This window comes from Caenorhabditis remanei, chromosome V (assembly GCF_010183535.1).
Source record: "Caenorhabditis remanei strain PX506 chromosome V, whole genome shotgun sequence".
Taxonomy (NCBI): domain Eukaryota; kingdom Metazoa; phylum Nematoda; class Chromadorea; order Rhabditida; family Rhabditidae; genus Caenorhabditis; species Caenorhabditis remanei.
The window spans coordinates 7,521,118-7,538,656 of record NC_071332.1 but is presented as its reverse complement, the minus strand read 5'-3'; the positions used below and the strand labels follow the sequence as shown (position 1 = coordinate 7,538,656).

At 38.0% G+C, this 17,539-nt stretch overlaps 7 protein-coding genes across 7 annotated transcripts; 3 read left to right on the top strand and 4 right to left on the bottom strand.

Moving 5' to 3' along the window:
* Window positions 1–589: 589 nt before the first annotated feature.
* Window positions 590–2,861, bottom strand: GCK72_017963 (uncharacterized protein; the record flags this gene model as incomplete). The annotated part of the gene is made up of 2 exons (XM_053732327.1): window positions 590–1,594; window positions 2,736–2,861. 2 exons carry the CDS (start codon window positions 2,859–2,861, stop codon window positions 590–592), a joined length of 1,131 nt encoding a protein of 376 aa, XP_053581240.1.
* Window positions 2,862–4,739: 1,878 nt separating this feature from the next.
* Window positions 4,740–8,777, top strand: GCK72_017962 (uncharacterized protein; the record flags this gene model as incomplete). The annotated part of the gene is made up of 14 exons (XM_053732326.1): window positions 4,740–5,431; window positions 5,488–5,704; window positions 5,756–5,907; window positions 5,953–6,090; window positions 6,151–6,388; window positions 6,439–6,573; window positions 6,623–6,693; window positions 6,742–6,926; window positions 6,981–7,069; window positions 7,121–7,287; window positions 7,334–7,426; window positions 7,474–7,677; window positions 7,728–8,081; window positions 8,666–8,777. The coding sequence occupies 14 exons, from the start codon at window positions 4,740–4,742 to the stop codon at window positions 8,775–8,777; spliced, it is 2,847 nt and encodes a 948-aa protein (XP_053581239.1).
* Window positions 8,778–9,928: 1,151 nt separating this feature from the next.
* GCK72_017961 (uncharacterized protein) lies at window positions 9,929–11,901 on the top strand (the record flags this gene model as incomplete). The annotated part of the gene is made up of 6 exons (XM_003112715.2): window positions 9,929–10,069; window positions 10,122–10,241; window positions 10,293–10,527; window positions 10,576–10,684; window positions 10,742–11,387; window positions 11,449–11,901. The coding sequence occupies 6 exons, from the start codon at window positions 9,929–9,931 to the stop codon at window positions 11,899–11,901; spliced, it is 1,704 nt and encodes a 567-aa protein (XP_003112763.2).
* GCK72_017960 (uncharacterized protein) lies at window positions 10,999–12,945 on the bottom strand (the record flags this gene model as incomplete). The annotated part of the gene is made up of 3 exons (XM_053732325.1): window positions 10,999–11,142; window positions 12,034–12,142; window positions 12,839–12,945. The coding sequence occupies 3 exons, from the start codon at window positions 12,943–12,945 to the stop codon at window positions 10,999–11,001; spliced, it is 360 nt and encodes a 119-aa protein (XP_053581238.1).
* GCK72_017959 (uncharacterized protein) lies at window positions 12,073–14,016 on the top strand (the record flags this gene model as incomplete). The annotated part of the gene is made up of 5 exons (XM_003112593.2): window positions 12,073–12,204; window positions 12,249–12,356; window positions 12,422–12,762; window positions 12,824–13,484; window positions 13,567–14,016. The coding sequence occupies 5 exons, from the start codon at window positions 12,073–12,075 to the stop codon at window positions 14,014–14,016; spliced, it is 1,692 nt and encodes a 563-aa protein (XP_003112641.2).
* Window positions 14,017–14,064: 48 nt separating this feature from the next.
* GCK72_017958 (uncharacterized protein) lies at window positions 14,065–15,504 on the bottom strand (the record flags this gene model as incomplete). Its single annotated transcript, XM_053732324.1, has 7 exons — window positions 14,065–14,209; window positions 14,258–14,451; window positions 14,706–14,770; window positions 14,813–14,937; window positions 14,984–15,081; window positions 15,125–15,207; window positions 15,255–15,504. The coding sequence occupies 7 exons, from the start codon at window positions 15,502–15,504 to the stop codon at window positions 14,065–14,067; spliced, it is 960 nt and encodes a 319-aa protein (XP_053581237.1).
* A 269-nt stretch (window positions 15,505–15,773) lies between these two features.
* On the bottom strand, window positions 15,774–17,306 carry GCK72_017957 (uncharacterized protein; the record flags this gene model as incomplete). Its single annotated transcript, XM_003112401.2, has 9 exons — window positions 15,774–15,990; window positions 16,044–16,162; window positions 16,208–16,375; window positions 16,419–16,483; window positions 16,534–16,756; window positions 16,831–16,913; window positions 16,960–17,077; window positions 17,125–17,230; window positions 17,290–17,306. 9 exons carry the CDS (start codon window positions 17,304–17,306, stop codon window positions 15,774–15,776), a joined length of 1,116 nt encoding a protein of 371 aa, XP_003112449.2.
* Window positions 17,307–17,539: the final 233 nt, after the last annotated feature.

Sequence of the window (17,539 nt, the reverse complement as noted above, 5' to 3'; positions counted from 1 at the left end):
ATTGGCTGACATAATGGGCAAACAATTCTATACAGTAGATTCGTGTCGCTAATTCAAGTTGGCAATCCAAAAACTGTGTAGCTTAAAGTTGTGACAAAAGATAGAAGGTCAGTTTCTTTGGGGTTACGGTAGATGTAGCTGCCACTGAACCCTTGCATAAATCCGTAGAAAAAAACAGTTCTCAAGATAAAACCGGCTCTCCGACAATCTCAATAAATAACTTTTAACATCAACGAAACATTGAAATGTATTCCATTCTCGAAGCCTCTGTCCGCGAAAAACGGTTATCTATTTTTTTTTTGACTTCAAAGTTCTGTAAGTAGATAACACATTTGAATTACTATAATCGCGTATAGCGTTTAATATTTTCTTTTCTAGAAACATTCTCAATACCCGTTGGAATTGATCATTGGATCATAAGGCACAAAATTATCTTCTCTTTCTTCTTTGTCTTTTATTTCACTTTGCAATTAAACTAGACTCTCTCTCTTTCTTTTCCCCGATCAACACGAGAATATAATTGCATAATCATTCATTATTCATATCTATATACACGTAAGAAATGTTCAATACACTTAGAGTTTAAAATTTAAACTTTTGGAACTCCTCCAACAACGGCATGCTCAATTCCGCACTCGTTGGTTCCACGGATGATACGGAAGTATCCGTTCTCTCCCCAGTTGACGTTCCATGAGTTGGCAACAAGCCAGTATGGAGTTCCGTTGTCAGTTCCCCATCCGAGAATTCTGATGGCGTGTCCTCCGAGTTCTTGTCCTGTGGTGTGAACGTAGACTCCGCTCTTGTATTGGTAGAAGTCCTCGTAGACGGTGAAGGCAGCCTCGACTGGTCCGTGAGCAATGATTTCAGCTTGGATCTGTGCAACCTTCTTTCCGACGGCGTAGGCGGTGGATCCGAAGTGCTTGTCGTCCTTGTAGGCAGTGTTGTATTTGGTGTTGGTGCACTTGTTGACGCAGGCTGGGGTGTTGTATCCATCATCTGGGCAGTCTGGCCAGGTGACGTTTCCGACGGTCTCTCCGCATGGAGCAAGGGAGTATGGCTTGCATCCGAATTGGGCTTCGTACGATCCTCCGGTACAGAATCCACTCTTGACAAGGTACTTCCAGGCGTTGATTGGGTATCCTCCATCACATCCGTATCCACAGTTGGAGCAGCAGGAAAGAACGTCTTCAGCGGAGAGGAGAGTGTTGACGGCTCCATTGGAAGCAATGCAAAAACGGTCGGAGGCAGCCTCGGCGGCGGCGAAAGCCCAGCAGGATCCACAGTCAGATTGGTCACGAATGTTGTTGATGGAGACACAGTTTGGCCATTGGGTACGAGCATCAAAGGTAGCTGGAATGGTATCCTCCTGAATATCGTGCTCAACAACCTCAACATCTGGAGTGTGTGGAGCAACGAATTCAGTTCTCATGAGACGCTTCTTGACCTGCTCGATGGAGAGACCCTTTGGGATCTCGGCCTTCCAGAGAGATTGCTTGGAGTTGACATACTCGGTAATGGCTTCTGGGGTCTTTGGAGCAACTGGGATGACGAGTCCAGTGGCGACGGCCACCAAAGCAGCAAAGATAACGAATTTCTGAAAAATCAAATTTAGAAAACCATCTCGAAAAGTTTCAAGAAAAACTCACCATGATTGAAATGGAGCAAATAGCAAAGTAGAGCAAATGCTGAATCTGAAGCGCTCTCGCCGCCTTTTATAGGTAATTCTCTTATCAGTTGAAGCATTTTGCTTAAACTGTTATCAATGGAATCCGGGAAAGAGTAGAGAAAGAGGTGCAGTGTCAGGTACGCCTTCTCAAAGATAATGTCTAATTAGAAAAATCATGTGACGCAGCGCCAAGTATTGAGCACAATGATCTCGTGCAGATTGATAAGAAATTTTAGAAAGGGAGATGGTTCACTGGAAGTTATCTGTGGAGTCAAAATGGAAGAGTGTGTGCGCTCATGATCAGAAATAGAGAAGGTTTGAACTATGAGGACTACGTTCAAACTTAAGTGAGATGATGAATTGTTCCGCTTGCACTATGAAAATGTGAAGGAATGCAGAATGAGTAGGTGGTAAAGTTCAAAAGTAAGTTTTCTACAAAACAAGAACAGATAGTTAAAATAAAAATGATATCATCTAACACAAAATGTTTCAGGTTTGGAATAACCTAATTACAGTTCGTCTGAAAAAAATCGTTTTCTTTGTGCTGAAAGATTAGTTTCGACCTTTACGAAATCTAGCCCATATGGAAAGGCTCGGGGGTGAAACAGAGTTCAGTATGAATTTCCGGAATCAAATTCCTTCTTGATAATTAGTTTCGAGATTTGAATTCAAAATTATTTTCACCGCACTTTGATTCCAGATGTTTCCGAAAAGATTTTTACATTTCCGACTACTGCATCAAAACTTAATGATACTTGGGTCAGCGAGAAACAGAAAAACTGTTACAGAACATGCCAAAGAAAAAAAGGAATATTCAGAAGAATCTCTTGTATCCATAGGTTGCTCTGTGGCTTAAAATTTATCTGATTTGTGTACCGAGGATAAGATCTTTCGGATATGTTTGCGCCAGAATCAATGTATTAATAGGTCAAACTATCTGAAACCTACAAAGTTCTTCTTATAAACCTATCGATTCGACCACCGATTCTCCGACAAGTATCCATTTTTTCGGGAGAAGATATCTCAGAACTTCATTCTGTTGAAGCTTGAATTTGGTTCCACATAAGACCTTAACCTCGGTGTAGCTTGTAAAACATCCTATAAACTCGAAAATATCTATTGGAGAGAACCATGTTCTTAATAAACTTTGTATCATAATATCCAATGTGGAACCATTTCGCTTCTTCACATCCATAGTACGTATCTTCTGGAAACTACGGTTTGCTGCGTAGTTTCTATCCAGAGTTCAGTTTCAATTTCCCAATACTTCGTTTTCTGTCTTGATTTCCAACTCGTTATCAAAACTTCTCTGCTTCTTCATCTCGATTCTTCCGTTTCCTTTTCTCTTCCTAGCTCTTCTCGCTAGGAATTGAAATTACTACTCTAAGAATTCCAGAAACCTCTTCTTCTCATATCAAAATGTGGCTGAACTGTTGATTCTCTAATTCTTGTTTACAATGTGACTGATTTCTGACGTAAACTGCGAGCTGGAAATACGAGAAGAGCAGAAGAGCAGAATCTGATGTGATGTTTGTTTTTCCATTTCGCTGCAATCAGTTGGGGGTGGGAAGGTGTACGGTAGGTATTTGATTTTTTGATTTTGAATAATTTTGTGAAATTTTGAACAAAAGTAGTAGAAGGAAGTAATTGACATCATTTGACTAGAATTAAAGACAAACTTCCGGTGGGAAGTATTGACTAAGTTAAAAATGCAACTATTGTGGAGATTAATAGGCTTTCAGCCACACTGTCATGGCAACTTATGGTTCGATTCCAGAGCAATGTTTTTAACTTTCAAAACATACTTTTGGCGACCAAAAACTATATCATCTCTTTTTCTGGGCGGACAGACAGTACTGAATTTAAATGGGAACTGAACGTTTTTTTGGTATTAATGGTGATGAAACTTAACCAAAACTGCACAGTTTCGCCAAAATTGGCTCTTTCAAAATATATTATACTTCGCTTTTTTTTTAAAGATTTGTAATAGTAATTTTTCAGAACACTGTCACTAAACTGGAATATTTGGTACAGGCTGGAGGTACCGGGATACAATTGAACTGGATGAAACAAAAAGTATTTGAAAATAGCGAAAAAAAAATCGAAAAATCTTCAAGCGAACCGAGAGATCCAAGCTTTACACATTCAATAACTCAGAACAAACCATTTGAAATTTCCATTATCTTTGAAAGTTTTTCCATTAAAATAAGACCTTGTTGCTGTTTTCCAGGTTAAAATAATAGATTTTTGATATTTTCAGATATTTTAGAAAGAAAAAAACTGAGTTGATGACAGTAGCTCTCTATGTTCTTACTCTCTGATATTTCAGACCTGTGAATTACTATTTCACATAAAACTTTTAATTAATTATACATTTTTCTTGTTCTCCCATCATTTATTGTTAATAATTATTCGATAAGATAAAAATTCGGTGATTATTGTCCAAAAGATCATACACTTCATAAAACACTAATTCATTTTCATAAAATGTTTCTTCTTTTTTGAAAACACGGCTGCAATCAATATTAAAAGTGCCGTATTCCATTATTTCGTGACAAGACCCATGATACAAAACATAATGTGCCTTAGAACAACACCTGTCATGTATTCTGAGTTCTCAATGTCTCATCAAACGACAATCGATGAATCGCGGTTGCATACAACTGCCTACAGTAGGCGTTTGTCTGCATGCCTACCGCGGAGTGTTTGCAGACTTTCGCAAATACTTTGTTTTCCATGCCTTTTTTAACGGATTTTTTATATAAATTATTATTGCAATATTGAAAAAGTGTATAATCTAAAAATATCTACCAATTTTTCCTACTTTTTGAACCGAAACTGGCAAGTTTTCGTATTAATAGTCTTGGAGTACTGTGACCATCCGAATTTTGTACGTACTACGGTATACGATGGTCTGCGATTGTTAATCGTAGTGTTTGCAGACTCAGATTTTATTTTTCTCATGAAAAAAACTATACTCTTAATTTCCTTTTTCAATTAAATAATATATTTCTTATGCCCAACTTTTCTCAAATATCGCTTATTTTCTCTGTATACTTTTCTCTATTTCCAGATGAAATTCCAGTGCTGTCAGTGTGGAATACTGCCTGATAAGGCAGAACTAATCCAGATACCAAATAATGCATCTACGTTGAACAAATGGATTCGGAAATTTAATCTAAAACTCATCAATGTGCAGAAGAACAAAGTACAATACATCTGTAGAAAGCATGTTCAAGATGAAAAAGTTGTCGAAAAATTGCCATATGAGCCAACGACACCAAGTTCAAGTGAATTCGAAGTTAAACAAGAAGAGCAAGAAATAGTTCATCAAGAAGATCGAAACTCTAATTTATGGGTTGATCCAAAAGAAGAATATGCGGAAGAAGTAAATTACGATGACCTCGAGTTGGAAATGCAGCAGGAAAGTTACAGTACTTATGAGGAAGATGAACAGCAAAAGAATTATGAAATGGATTGTCAACCTACAACATCCACCGCTTCTTATTCATCTAGTTCTCAATGCGAAAATTCACAGAATGGCACGGACTTGTCGAATCTTCGTTTGTGTTTTCCCGAGTTATCTGATGAACAAATCATGATATTTTGTGTGAAAACGAGCAGCAATATCAGTGGAGAAACGTCACTCGAGTGCGGAATGTGTGCGGAACAGTATTTTAATAATACGGATACTCGACCAATACGAATCCATTTAGAAGCACAACACTTGATGCTAGTCCAAAATTTCATCAAAACTGGACGAGCGTGAGTTTCCTTTTTCTGCATTTCTTGAAAATATTAATTCAAATCCACATTTTCAGATCGTTGGCACCAAAAAGCTACTCTCCGCTGACAGAATTAACCAGAATGAATGCCGATCAAGAGTTGTGCAAATTCCTTATTGCAAATGGACTACCATTGAGCAGTGTCAAAGATCGAAATCTCGAAATGCTCGTATTCAATATGAATTCCTCGTATACACTTCCGCCAGTTGATACCCTTTATGAACATCTCAGGATATTCGCATCGATAAGAACGGTAAATTGAATTCGCTAGTTGAAACAAAGCAATAGTTGTCTGATATTTCAGAAAGCAAAGATCAGAACAGATCCAGGACCGATCACAGTGAGTTTCGACACGACGATGTATAATAATAAGAACTATCTGGCATTCACTGTTCATTATTATCAAAAAAATAAGAAGCAGCAAATCATTTACCTCCGGGAATTTGAAATCACTCAGTACGCTTATTTCATTTTTTCAGCTAATAGAGAAAATAGTTTCAGACCAATGGTTTCATCAATTATATCTGCTATTAAAAACTCGTTGGATGAATCCAATATTCGTGCGCCAATAACCACAGTAGTCTCAGGAAAAGCCGAATATGAAGAATCATTGGAAGCTATAAATTCATTCAAACAAGTGTAAGTTTTATTCAAAATGTTTTTCATTAATTGGGGAATTCGATCGAATATTATTTTCAGAATGGTTTGCTTCTCGCAGAACATTAACAAATTTGCCGAAGCTCTCATTGAACTCCCCGTTTTCTCAGATATGTTGGCAAAAATTCGCAGTTTCATTACGAAGCTCCCATCGAATCGGAATACTTGGGGTCGATTCAAAGCATTTCTTGTGAGAAAACGATCTCACGGAGAGTACCCTGAAATTGACAATGGTCATTGGTTTACAACAGTCGATTTCTTGACAAAGTGCCTGCATATGGTAAACTATTTCGAAAATATAACAAATTTTCTAAATAATTGTACTTTCAGCATAAGCTATTCAGCGACTTCTTGCGTTCGCAAACACATTCGCAATCACAAGGGAATTATATAGCTGTTGAGGATAACGTTAATATGGTGTACCTTCACAGTTTATTGAATTATTGCAAAACTTGTTTGAGCACGGTGAGATTTATATTTAGCAATTCCTTTCGAAACGTTATTTATGGTTCAGATGGTGGATTCGAATGCAACAATTGCTGATGTAATACCTTCGATTATGGATATGCACGCTACACTGGATATGTGAGTTTTCCTTTCTCTTTGTAAAATAATGCAATTGAAAGTTTACAGCACAACAAGTAATCAAAAAGTCATCGATGCCGTTCATATGCTCTTCAATCGGTTACTCCTTCCATTTGTCGAACAATCAGATATTCATCGATTCGCTTTGTTTCTACATCCACTTCGACATGGAAACTCTGTCCTTCCCACTAACGAATGGAATCGAGTTAGGTCGGCGATTTCTCGTCATTTGTGTAAGTTGTTTATTATCTTGGAACATCACAAAACATTTAAAAAATCATTTCCAGCTCTGCGTGAAGCTACAGAAGGAACTCCAATCAATGAACTCGGTCAGATGTCAGGACTCCCTTCGTATCAAGACGCTCTAACTGTTGATGTATGTCTTATTGTATTCTGTTTCAAAGAAAAATCATCGTTTAATTTTCAGAAAGAAGTGGCACAGTACTCGGCGTATGTGGCCAGAACATCAGGAGTTGAATCAGAAGTTATGGATTGGTGGACACGTCATGCCACTCGTTTCCCCAGACTTTACAAATACGCCAGAGAGCTCTTCCAGATTCCAGCGTTTTCTATCGATGCTGCTTTCTATCTTGGGTTTGTCTATATTTTGTTATTCCTGAATTAAATTATTTTATTTCAGAGATTACGGACTTATTACCAATTCGTTAAGTCAAACCGACCCTTCAAAACAGAAAATGCTACTTCAAGCATCGAGCGAGCTTGTAGATTTTCGGTATGTGTTTATGAAACCGTTTGAATTCCATAGTTATCAAATTTCAGATCGAAAGGAGACGTCATGAGCAAGACGATATGTGTGAAACGTAAAAGGGAGGTATCTAATGCCGATGATATGTGGTATACTCCGCTTGATATGAAAGCTCTACTCGCTTGTGATGCGAATGATATTCACGATGGCACAAGACGACTTCTCCAAAAACCTCAAACCTCAATGTTCTCTCAAGCTGCTTTGAGTAAAAATCGAATGTAAGAACCACTTATTTATTGTTTTCTTTCAAAAAAGTAAGAAATTCCAGCTTTACTCCACCATCATCAGTTCAAAACCGACAATATACTCTGCCGCCAGCGCCAGGAAGAAGTTGGGCGGAGGAAATCGCAAAAGTTGCCACGCGACCAGTGCCACAAAAAACGTATCACTTGGCTAATAACTCCCCTTATTCGAGACCTGTTGTGATTCGAAAAGCGCCGGCGCTTTTGGAACCGAAGCAAGAATCCACGTCGTTAGTAGAACCCAAAGCGGAACCACCTGTGATGCATATTCCTGTTTCGACAAGAAAGTATTATGCAGTGAGGACTGTTCCTGCTCCCGGACAGAAAATAGTTCGATCAGTGAACGGAAAAGTGCTACAAGTCGTCAGAGCTCGTGCTCCGTAAGTTTTATAAGAGTTCCAGCTTTCTACAGTAGCGTGCAATATTATAAAAAACCAGCCTGTCTGCCCCGCCTTCGGCGGTTCAGTCGGCTGGCCTCTTCTCATTTACGTGGCAACCCTTTTTCAAATGTGTCCGCATGGCCAAGTGGTCTAAAGCGGCGGTCGTGTCCAAAGCACGCTAGTTCGGTTTTGCCCGCTGGCTTAGTTTCTCTTCTCTTTCCAAAATCGTTGCGGACAGCGCCTCAGACAGACAGACAACGCCCAATTGTCTTTTATATATAAGAATGATTGGTATTTTTAGTTGAAAATGCTCAAACTTGAAAGTGTTTCATGGTATCACTGATTTCAGCATAAAGTAAACTTTTTATGGATCATACAGATCAAAAGTAAAGCTCTATTTTTGTATTTGATAACTTTTTGGTACAAGCACTCCCGACTATTCAAAACTCACACGTTTTTGTTAGGTAGTATTCTTACAGAAAAGTTGTCAACTACAAAAATGGCTCTTAAAATCGAACTTTTGAACTGAAAATATCGAAATAGTGTATCTTATTGCCCTATACTGTATGTTCTTACATTTACAGAATGACAGCTACCGCCAACAGAATCGGAATAACAACTGCTCCACAACAATCCAAAAAAGTGTATTTCGTTCGTACGAAAACCGGTGTAACCCAACTACAAGCCCCTCCATAAACAAACTGTTCCATTTTCAACATGTTCTCACCTCACCCAATTTAGTTGTTCTCTTTTTCATTTCCACTTGTTTATATATTTGATTTACTCGCATGTCAGTGCCTTCTCACTCAAATTTTCCGAATTTTTGTTTTATATGTAAAATTGTTTTCAAGTCCCATTCTGTCAGCGAACTTTTGAATATCATTGTATCATTTTTTCTTCGTTTTCTTCTTTTTTGCTGTGCTTGCCGATTTCTAACCTTGACATTTAGAGTTGTTGACCCAGCAATAAATATCACCTATCTCTCTTTTCACTTTTTACTTTTAAATTCTTTCGAAATATTTTGTTATTTTTGTAGGTTTTACACTTCTGTTTCAGACTGATCAAAGTTTCTAGAATACACTTCCATGCCAGGCATCTGGATCAGATCGAATACTCGTGCCCTCTCGAAAGTTCATTTTGAAAATGTTTGGTTGTTGTTTTTCGAAACCTCAACGAATTTCTCTTTTTCTCCCTTTCCCACTCTCCGTCTCCATTTCGAAATGAGTCAGACACAAACACATTGCGAAACATTTGCCAGTCTCCACTATATAAGACTGTCTTCTGTTGTGCCTGTTGACCATTTCCTATCATTTTCTGCATCATATGCATTTTCGAAAAGATACGACACCTTTGACTCATTCCTCTTCCTCGTACACAGGAAATGATTTGGAGGGTATTTCGAAAACTTTCGAACATGGGTGTTTGTTTGGAGCAGTATTTAAAAGAAGGCTGGAATTGGGAATGTTAAATTTTGGGTAGTTGTTGAAGAAGAATTGCATCATCTTAAATACAGTAACCCTTGAATACTTTCTCACTATTTCAGTGGTTTTTGATTCGATCTCTTCCAGAATCCCGAGCAGGTGAACTTTATGAACTCAACTCTTTTCAGAACATAACTTTGTTCCAACACAATCAGAACCATGTGAATAATATCAAATACTAAAGTGTAATCTAAAAGGGTTGCCGTTCTGAAACTGATTTGTCTAACTGAAAACCATTTCCTTTCATTCTTTGACGCTGTTTCCTGATTTAATTTTTATTATTATTAACTTTTAAATCCATTTCCGTCTTTTTCTCTCCTCTCCAACTCTTCCAAATTCCTATTTTCAAACGATTCTATTCCAGAAATGACTGCCACTCCAACAATTCATGAGCTCGAAACTCGTGATCAGCATATCAGTCAAGTGAAAGTATTCACTGATCGAGCTGAAATTCGTCGATTCGTCAAAGTTGCATTGAAATCAGGAGTTAATGAAGTTGTTTTGAAAGTGAGTTCAGATCTAGAAGCAACACACAAATTAAAGAAACAATTAATTTCAGAATCTGAGCAATAATTTGACTCATGGCTCCATGAGAGTGGAAGGAAGAGGAAAGGCTACAATTCATGATGTAGTTGTCAAGAATGTTTCTTCTCTTCCACAAGAATCCGATTCTCCAAAGGTACCATTTTAAGAAATTGAAGATTCAGGAAATATAATGTAATCTTTCCAGATGGCTGCTTTGAGAGCAACACTCCAAGAAGAGAAAGCACGCCTTCAAACCATCGACGACCGGGGAACTGTCGTCCAAAAAAGCATTGAAAATCTGGATAAAGTGTTCGGAGCAGTTGGAGGAGGATTAGTGAATCCTCCAAAGGAAGGAGGGGTTTCTTTGAATGAAGGAACACTTACAAGCCTTAAAAACTTCTTCGATTTCTATGGAAACAATTCAGAAAGCTATAGAGAGAGTGAGTCTCACATTTATCAATCAGATTTCATCACATTTTGATTTTCAGAACTTCGAGTCATTGAAAAAGAGCACAGAGAGCAACAGGAAAAAGTTCGAAAAGTTGAACAGGAATTGAACTTGATTCAAGTCAAATTTCATAACAACGTTGTTACACAGTGAGTTCTTCAGTCTGTTTTCTCAGCTGACATTTTCAAATTTCAAAATATTTACAGAGCTGCCACTATCACTCTCGAGTGTACTGAAGAAACAGAAGCGGAACTTGATGTGATCTACCAAGTTCATAATGCTGGATGGTCTCCATCTTATGATGTGAGAGTGGACACTGAGAAACCATCAATGAACATCACTTACTTTGGAAAAATCAGACAACACACCGGAGAAGATTGGACGGGTGCTCCATTGGTTCTTTCAACTGCTCAACCATGTCTCGGAGGAAAAATTCCAGAACTTGGAACTCTTGAGGCAACATTCAGAGTTCGCCACTACCCATCGCCACCACAAGTAATGCATATGCAGACACGATCAGCTTCACTTTTCGGAGCAGCATCAGCACCTCAACCACAATGTATGACTCTTGGTCCACCAATGGAGCAGATGAATGTGGCAGTGGCTTCTGAAGTCACCCAGAATACTTTGAGCACGGAATTCAAAATTCTGAGAGATGCAACAATTCCACATGGAACAAGCGATCACAAAGTCACTGTAGGAATCGTCACATTGTCCCCAAAACTCGTCCATGAAGCTGTTCCAAGCAAAAATGCAGCAGCATTCCTCACAGCGTCTGCAATCAATACATCTGAACTCGCATTCCTTGCTGGAGACTCATCAGTCTATCTCAATAATGCGTTTGTTGCAAAGGTAAGTCTAAAAAGAATCACAAAGAGGATCTGATTCAAAACTTCATGGTATTCTATTACAGAGCCACTTGAAAAATGTTTCCCCTGGAGAGAGGTTCACTTGCTCTCTTGGAGTGGACACTGCGATTCGTGTCGAGTATAAACCAGCGAAGAAGTATCATGAAGAAGGAGGATACATCACGAAACACTCTGCCAATGTCACTGAACAAACCATTGCAATCAAGAATACTCGCAGTGAACAACCAGTTCTCCTCACTATCAAACATCATGTTCCACGTAGTACTGACGAGAAGATTCGTGTCAAATTGGTTGCTCCAGCAGCAGTTCCATATGATGCCGAGAAGGCAACTAATGAATCAGAGAATGCTGAACCATCGGAAGGAGCCAAATTCAATTCGAGCAACAATCTGGAATGGACTGTGAAGTTGGCACCAAATAGCTCACAAGACTTGATCGTCAAGTACGTTGTGGAGCATCCAAAAGATGAAACTGTTCAATATCATGAACGATTCTAAGATGAAGATAAGACCCTAAGTTATTAATATTTCTCATGTATATTGTAAAAAATAAAATATTAATTTGTTTCCGCTTAGTTTTCCTAATCTTATTTACTCAACTGTTCTCGCGTTCATTCTATTTTTCATTACCTCTTCACTTGGATCTTTATATTTAATCAATCGGTTCAGATGGCTACAATTCATGAGTTCGACATTCGTTTCCAAGAAATCAGCAACGTCACAATTCTCAGTGATCGAGCTGAAGTTAAGAAAGTTGTTCCAGTTTCGGTGAAAGCTGGAATCAATGAAGTGCAACTGAAAGTGAGCAACTTTTCTAATTATGTGGTTTACCTCTAGATTTTCAGAACTTTTCTCCCTGCCTCGAGCGCGATTCTGTTCGTGTGGATGGACATGGAAAAGCAACAATTTGTGATGTTTCAGTGAAAGAATCTGTTCACACAGACACTACAAAAGTAGGTTTATTTTTTAATGCTAAAAATTGTGTTGCAAAGGAAAAAACTTAACAGACTGTTTTTAGGTTGTTGATCTGCGAAAAGAGCTAGAGAAGTATGTGGAAATAAGAAAGATGCATGAAGATCAGAGAGATATTTTGAAGAAAACTATTGAAGGTTTAGATAGAACAATTGGAGAAATTGGAAGAAGAGTGATGAATCCATCGAAAGAATCTGGAAGTGTTGTGATAGATGAACAACTTTTGAATGGTCTTCAGAAGTTGTTTGATTTCCACCAAGCAGAAGCAGAGGCATTGAAATTGAAGTTTAGGGAAAAGGAGCAAGAGATTGCAAAAACTAATGAGATGACGACTAAAATCAACGAGGAACTGTTGAATTTGCAGGTTGCTCGAGTAACTATTTCGCAGTAAGTTTGAAAATTTCGATTTAAAGACATAAAATACAAAGCATAAGTTTGAAACTTACAGTTGTGTTATCATCACTTTGGAGGCATTTGAAGATGGAGAAGTTGAACTTGAAGTGATTTATCAGGTGTTCCAAACTGGATGGCAACCGTCGTATGATATTCGAGTCGATACTCAAACACCATCAATGACTATCACTTATTATGGGAAACTTCATAATCATTCTGGCGAAGATTGGAACGAACTTCCAGCTGTTTTGTCGACTGCCCAACCATGTCTCGGAGGACATATTCCAGAGCTTGGAACACTTGATGCTCAATTTTACAGACCAGTCTATCTATCACGTCCTCGGGGACGGGGATCTATGAAGAAGAGTATGATGATGAGAAGAGCTGTTCCAGAGGCTAGGGGTATGGAAAATCACGACGACTACATGGAAGAGGAAAATGAAGAAATGGAAACAATGTCTCCGCCAGAAATGGAAGTCACTCAAAATACACTGAGTACCGAATTCAAAATCCCTCGTAAATCCAATCTTCCGACCGGAACTAGTGATCATAAAGTGACAATTGGAACTATTGTCCTGACTCCGTCTCTCGTTCATGAGAGTGTTCCATCGAAAAATGCGGCTGCATTCTTGACCGCTTCTGCTCTGAATACTTCTGTTTTCCCATTCCTAGAAGGTGAAACGTCGATCTTCTTGGACAATGCTTTTGTGGCAAAGGTGAGTCATAAAGAAGTCAATTGTTACATGAGGAATATTATTATTGAAATGATATAAGTAGAGTATATTTATCTATTTTCAGAGTTATATGAAAAACGTCTCCCCCGGAGAGAGGTTCACTTGCTCTCTCGGAGTCGACACTGCAATTCGTGTTGAGTATAAACCAGCCAAGAAGTTCCACGAAGAAGGTGGTTACATCACAAAACACTCCGCACTTGTCACTGAACAGACGGTTACTGTGAAGAATACAAGGAGTGGTCAGCCTCTTCTTATTACTGTGAAACATCATGTCCCACGCAGCACTGAAGAGAAGATTCGTGTAAAATTGGCGTCTCCTGTGGCGATTCCTTATGATCCAGCTACTGCGAATGAAAATGAAGTCCCAGAACCAAAAGAGGGAATCAGAATGAATAAAGATCACAACTTGGAGTGGACTGTGAAATTGCCACCAACAAGTTCGAAGGATCTTGTTATCAAGTGGATTGTAGAGCATGCAAAGGGGCAGAATATTATTCTTCAGGAAAAATTGTAATTGAAATGTGACAATATGTACATGAATGAACTATATTTATTTCAATAATCAAGTCTCTCTATTCATCAATTCAAATATTTTACCCATTTGTCGGATTCTGTTGTACGAAACTTTTTTCTCATACTCCATCAGTCCAGCGTCTACCGATTGTTTGTCTTGAATCAACTTCACATTGTATGACCAAGTTGTATTTCTGAAAAAGGAGAATGCGCAATCCCTTATTCAAAATAGAAATTCGTACCCTATAAAGCACTTCGCCAGCTCAATTTCTCCTGAAAACGGATTGTACCACTTGGACCAACTCATTTCCGTTGCCTTAATGGCTCCAGTTGGTGTCACTGTCAGCTCCTTAGTCTTCCATCCATGAAGCATAAAATCTCTATCGGGACTCCAAACTCCACTTGTCAACCATGCATCTCTAACCCACCCTGTTCCCTTAAAACGATCGGTGTAATTTGAAAAAAAGAGAATAAATCTCACCTTGCTCATTATTCTTACTTTCCCAAAATCAGTGTGTGCACCAAGAATTGCTCGAATGCAAACTTCATATGTGGCCAAGTCATCGAAGTTTTTCGAATGATTATAAGCTTTTCGACACCAATCTATCTCTATTTTTTTGTGGGGGAATAGCTTTTCAGCTAGAAAAACCTGGAACTAAATTCTGAAGAGGATAAATTATGAAAACTGACATGCAGAGCTCCGTTGTCTGTCCCGTGAACACTATTGGGAAGCTTGCTTTCATATGCAGCAAACTCTGAAAAGCTGATTCATATTCTAGTTCTTATAAGGAACACACCTTCAAAAAACTGTTTTGCATATGGAGTATTTTTGAGTATGTAGGATCCCATCGCAACTTCAAAATTGAAATGACGGTCGTAAAATGTTATATCAATATTATCATCTAGATACTCTTCGATTCGTCTGGAACTTGCCTTTACAAGATTTCAGATTATTTTCCTTGACTCACTTTTTCGGATTCACCACTCCAATATCAGCATCCAAAAACAAAAGGGTACTGTAGTTGGAAAGGATTTTGGAAACGACGCAGTGACGGCGGAAGAATTTCTAGAAACCCATGCGTTGGAACTATTTGATTCTGAAAACTCACATCTTTATTCTGGCATTTATACTCCGAATCTCTTGCCAATATGAAGGAATATCCTTGCACTTTTGCGTAGCATTCTACACTCTCTGGAATTGAGAAAATATGAAAATGGAAATAACAGTCCAGCACCCACTCAATGCAATTTCATAAGCTTGAATATTAGTATCATTTGTGATAACTGCTGCTATCCCTATTCTTTCTGATGGAATTTCATAATTCGTTGAATTAAACTTTTGCGTGATGTTCCTAGAGCTTCTGGGAATAGGTGAATATGAGAAGAAGCAGAAGATGATAGTGAAAACAACTAATATTCCCAAATATGTTTTGTGTGGAATTTGAATAGATTTGCGATCATTCTGGTAATGAGTTTTGTGGTCTAACATGGTTTTATATTGGACTCAATGAAAGAAACAAGCAAAGACCAACAACATTTCGAGTCTCCAAGAAGAAAACATAGAAACATGAATAATTTCGTTTCGTTTTTCAACTACAAGGTCTCGTAACTAAGGAAGAAACATCTTCATTTTTTCATGTAGGAAGATAAACGAGATTTTTTGTGTATTTATCTCAAAGTCTCATTTTCCTTCAAAAAAATTCAAAAAACAAAATTTTATTAAATTACAAATGTACAAACAAATAATACAGTCAAATATTATTTTCGAAGCATCATCTCCGTCATTCTACAATAAGAGTTCACTTGTTGCACTGCGATTTCCTCTTCGAATTTCCGAAGACTCTTCAAAATATCTTCTTTATTCCCTCGAAGACGTGGATCATATGACCAAGTTTTGTTTTGAGGACTACATGTCGATAAATCAATTGGGCCGCTCAATGGATTGAACCATTGACTCCTTCCCATTTGATTTGGTCTGTAATTGATTTGTACAATATTAAATTTTTAAAAAAACTATTTTATACTCACGTCAGACCATGTGATGGGGTTTCTTTCAATTGATTGAGTTTCCATCCATGGAACATGAAATCAATATCGGGATGCCATAACATTGACGTGAGCCATCCGTCTCTTGCCCAACCAGTTCCCTGACAGAGAAATGTTATTTTCGTTTTATTGTATTTCTAACTCACTTTTCTCTTTATCCGAACTTTTCCGAAATCTGTTCCAGCTCCGAAAATTGCTCTGACGCAAGCTTCGTATGTGAAGAGATCTTCGTAACCGTTCGATTTAGCGTACACTTTTTTGCAGATGTCAGTCTCAATGGAAGCATGTGGAAACAACTTTTCAGCGAGGAAAATCTGAAATATCAGTATATTTTTTTGTTTTTTATATGAAACTCACATGCAATGCTCCGTTATCTGTTCCATGAAAACTTTTTGGTAGTTTGAATTCATAATCAGCAAATTCTAAATAATGTCTTTATGTTTTCTGAAGTTGAGGCAGACCTAACACTTACCATTGAGCAAATCCACAGCGTACTGAGTATTCCTAGCAATATAGGATCCAGCCATAACTTCCCAATTGTAAAATCTATCGTAGAATATAACATCAATGTCATTTTCCATGTACTCTTCTATTCTACGGTTTGGATTCACGATTCCAATGTCAGCGTCAAGGAATAGGATCGCGTCAAATAACGGGAGAATCTTGGCAGCAGCACAGTGACGACGGAAGAATTTCTGAACGCTATCATTGAAAGAATATGTTCAAAAGGATGCATTTCAAAATAAATGTCAGACTAACAAAACCTCACATCTTGATGAGAACAGTTGAAGTTTGAATCCACAGCCAAAACGAATCCATAACCATGTATTTTGCAATAACAGCGAACTGATTCTGAAATAAAAATGTGTTATTTCCAAAATTCAATTGGTCTTTTTACGTATTGCATGTTCATAATACTCTGGTTTTGTTTCCTTCGTCACAATCATAACTATTCCTATTTTAAGATGCCCAGGCTCAGTTTCATCGGCATTCCACACAATTTTCGTACTCGGTATCTGAAAATATTTCTTATCAGGAAAGTGTGTTAGCAATCAATACTCACCGTGTCGAAAATGAAAATAATAGAAATATATATGAAACAAATGAAAGCAACCAGAAGGAATGTGTAATTGTATCGGTTTTCAACACCAGGGACCAATGAGTATCTTCTGAAAAAAGTTTATGATAAAAATGTGAAGAATCGTGATAATATAATAGAATAACTCACATTTTCCAAGAGGACATTTTCAATTTATTCTTCCTCTCTTCCTTTATTTGCACATTCAACAGCAACTGACTCTGAATTTGGTGGTGGTCACTGCTATCGTTTTTGAATTGTGCCAAGCTGTGTCAATTAGATAAATATAGAAGAGGGATTACGAGCCATGGGAATTTGTGGGAATTTCGATCTTGTTCTGTAATATTTGTACCAGTTGGTGAGAGAGAAATTGTTACTTTTGAGAATTGGTGACTCACAG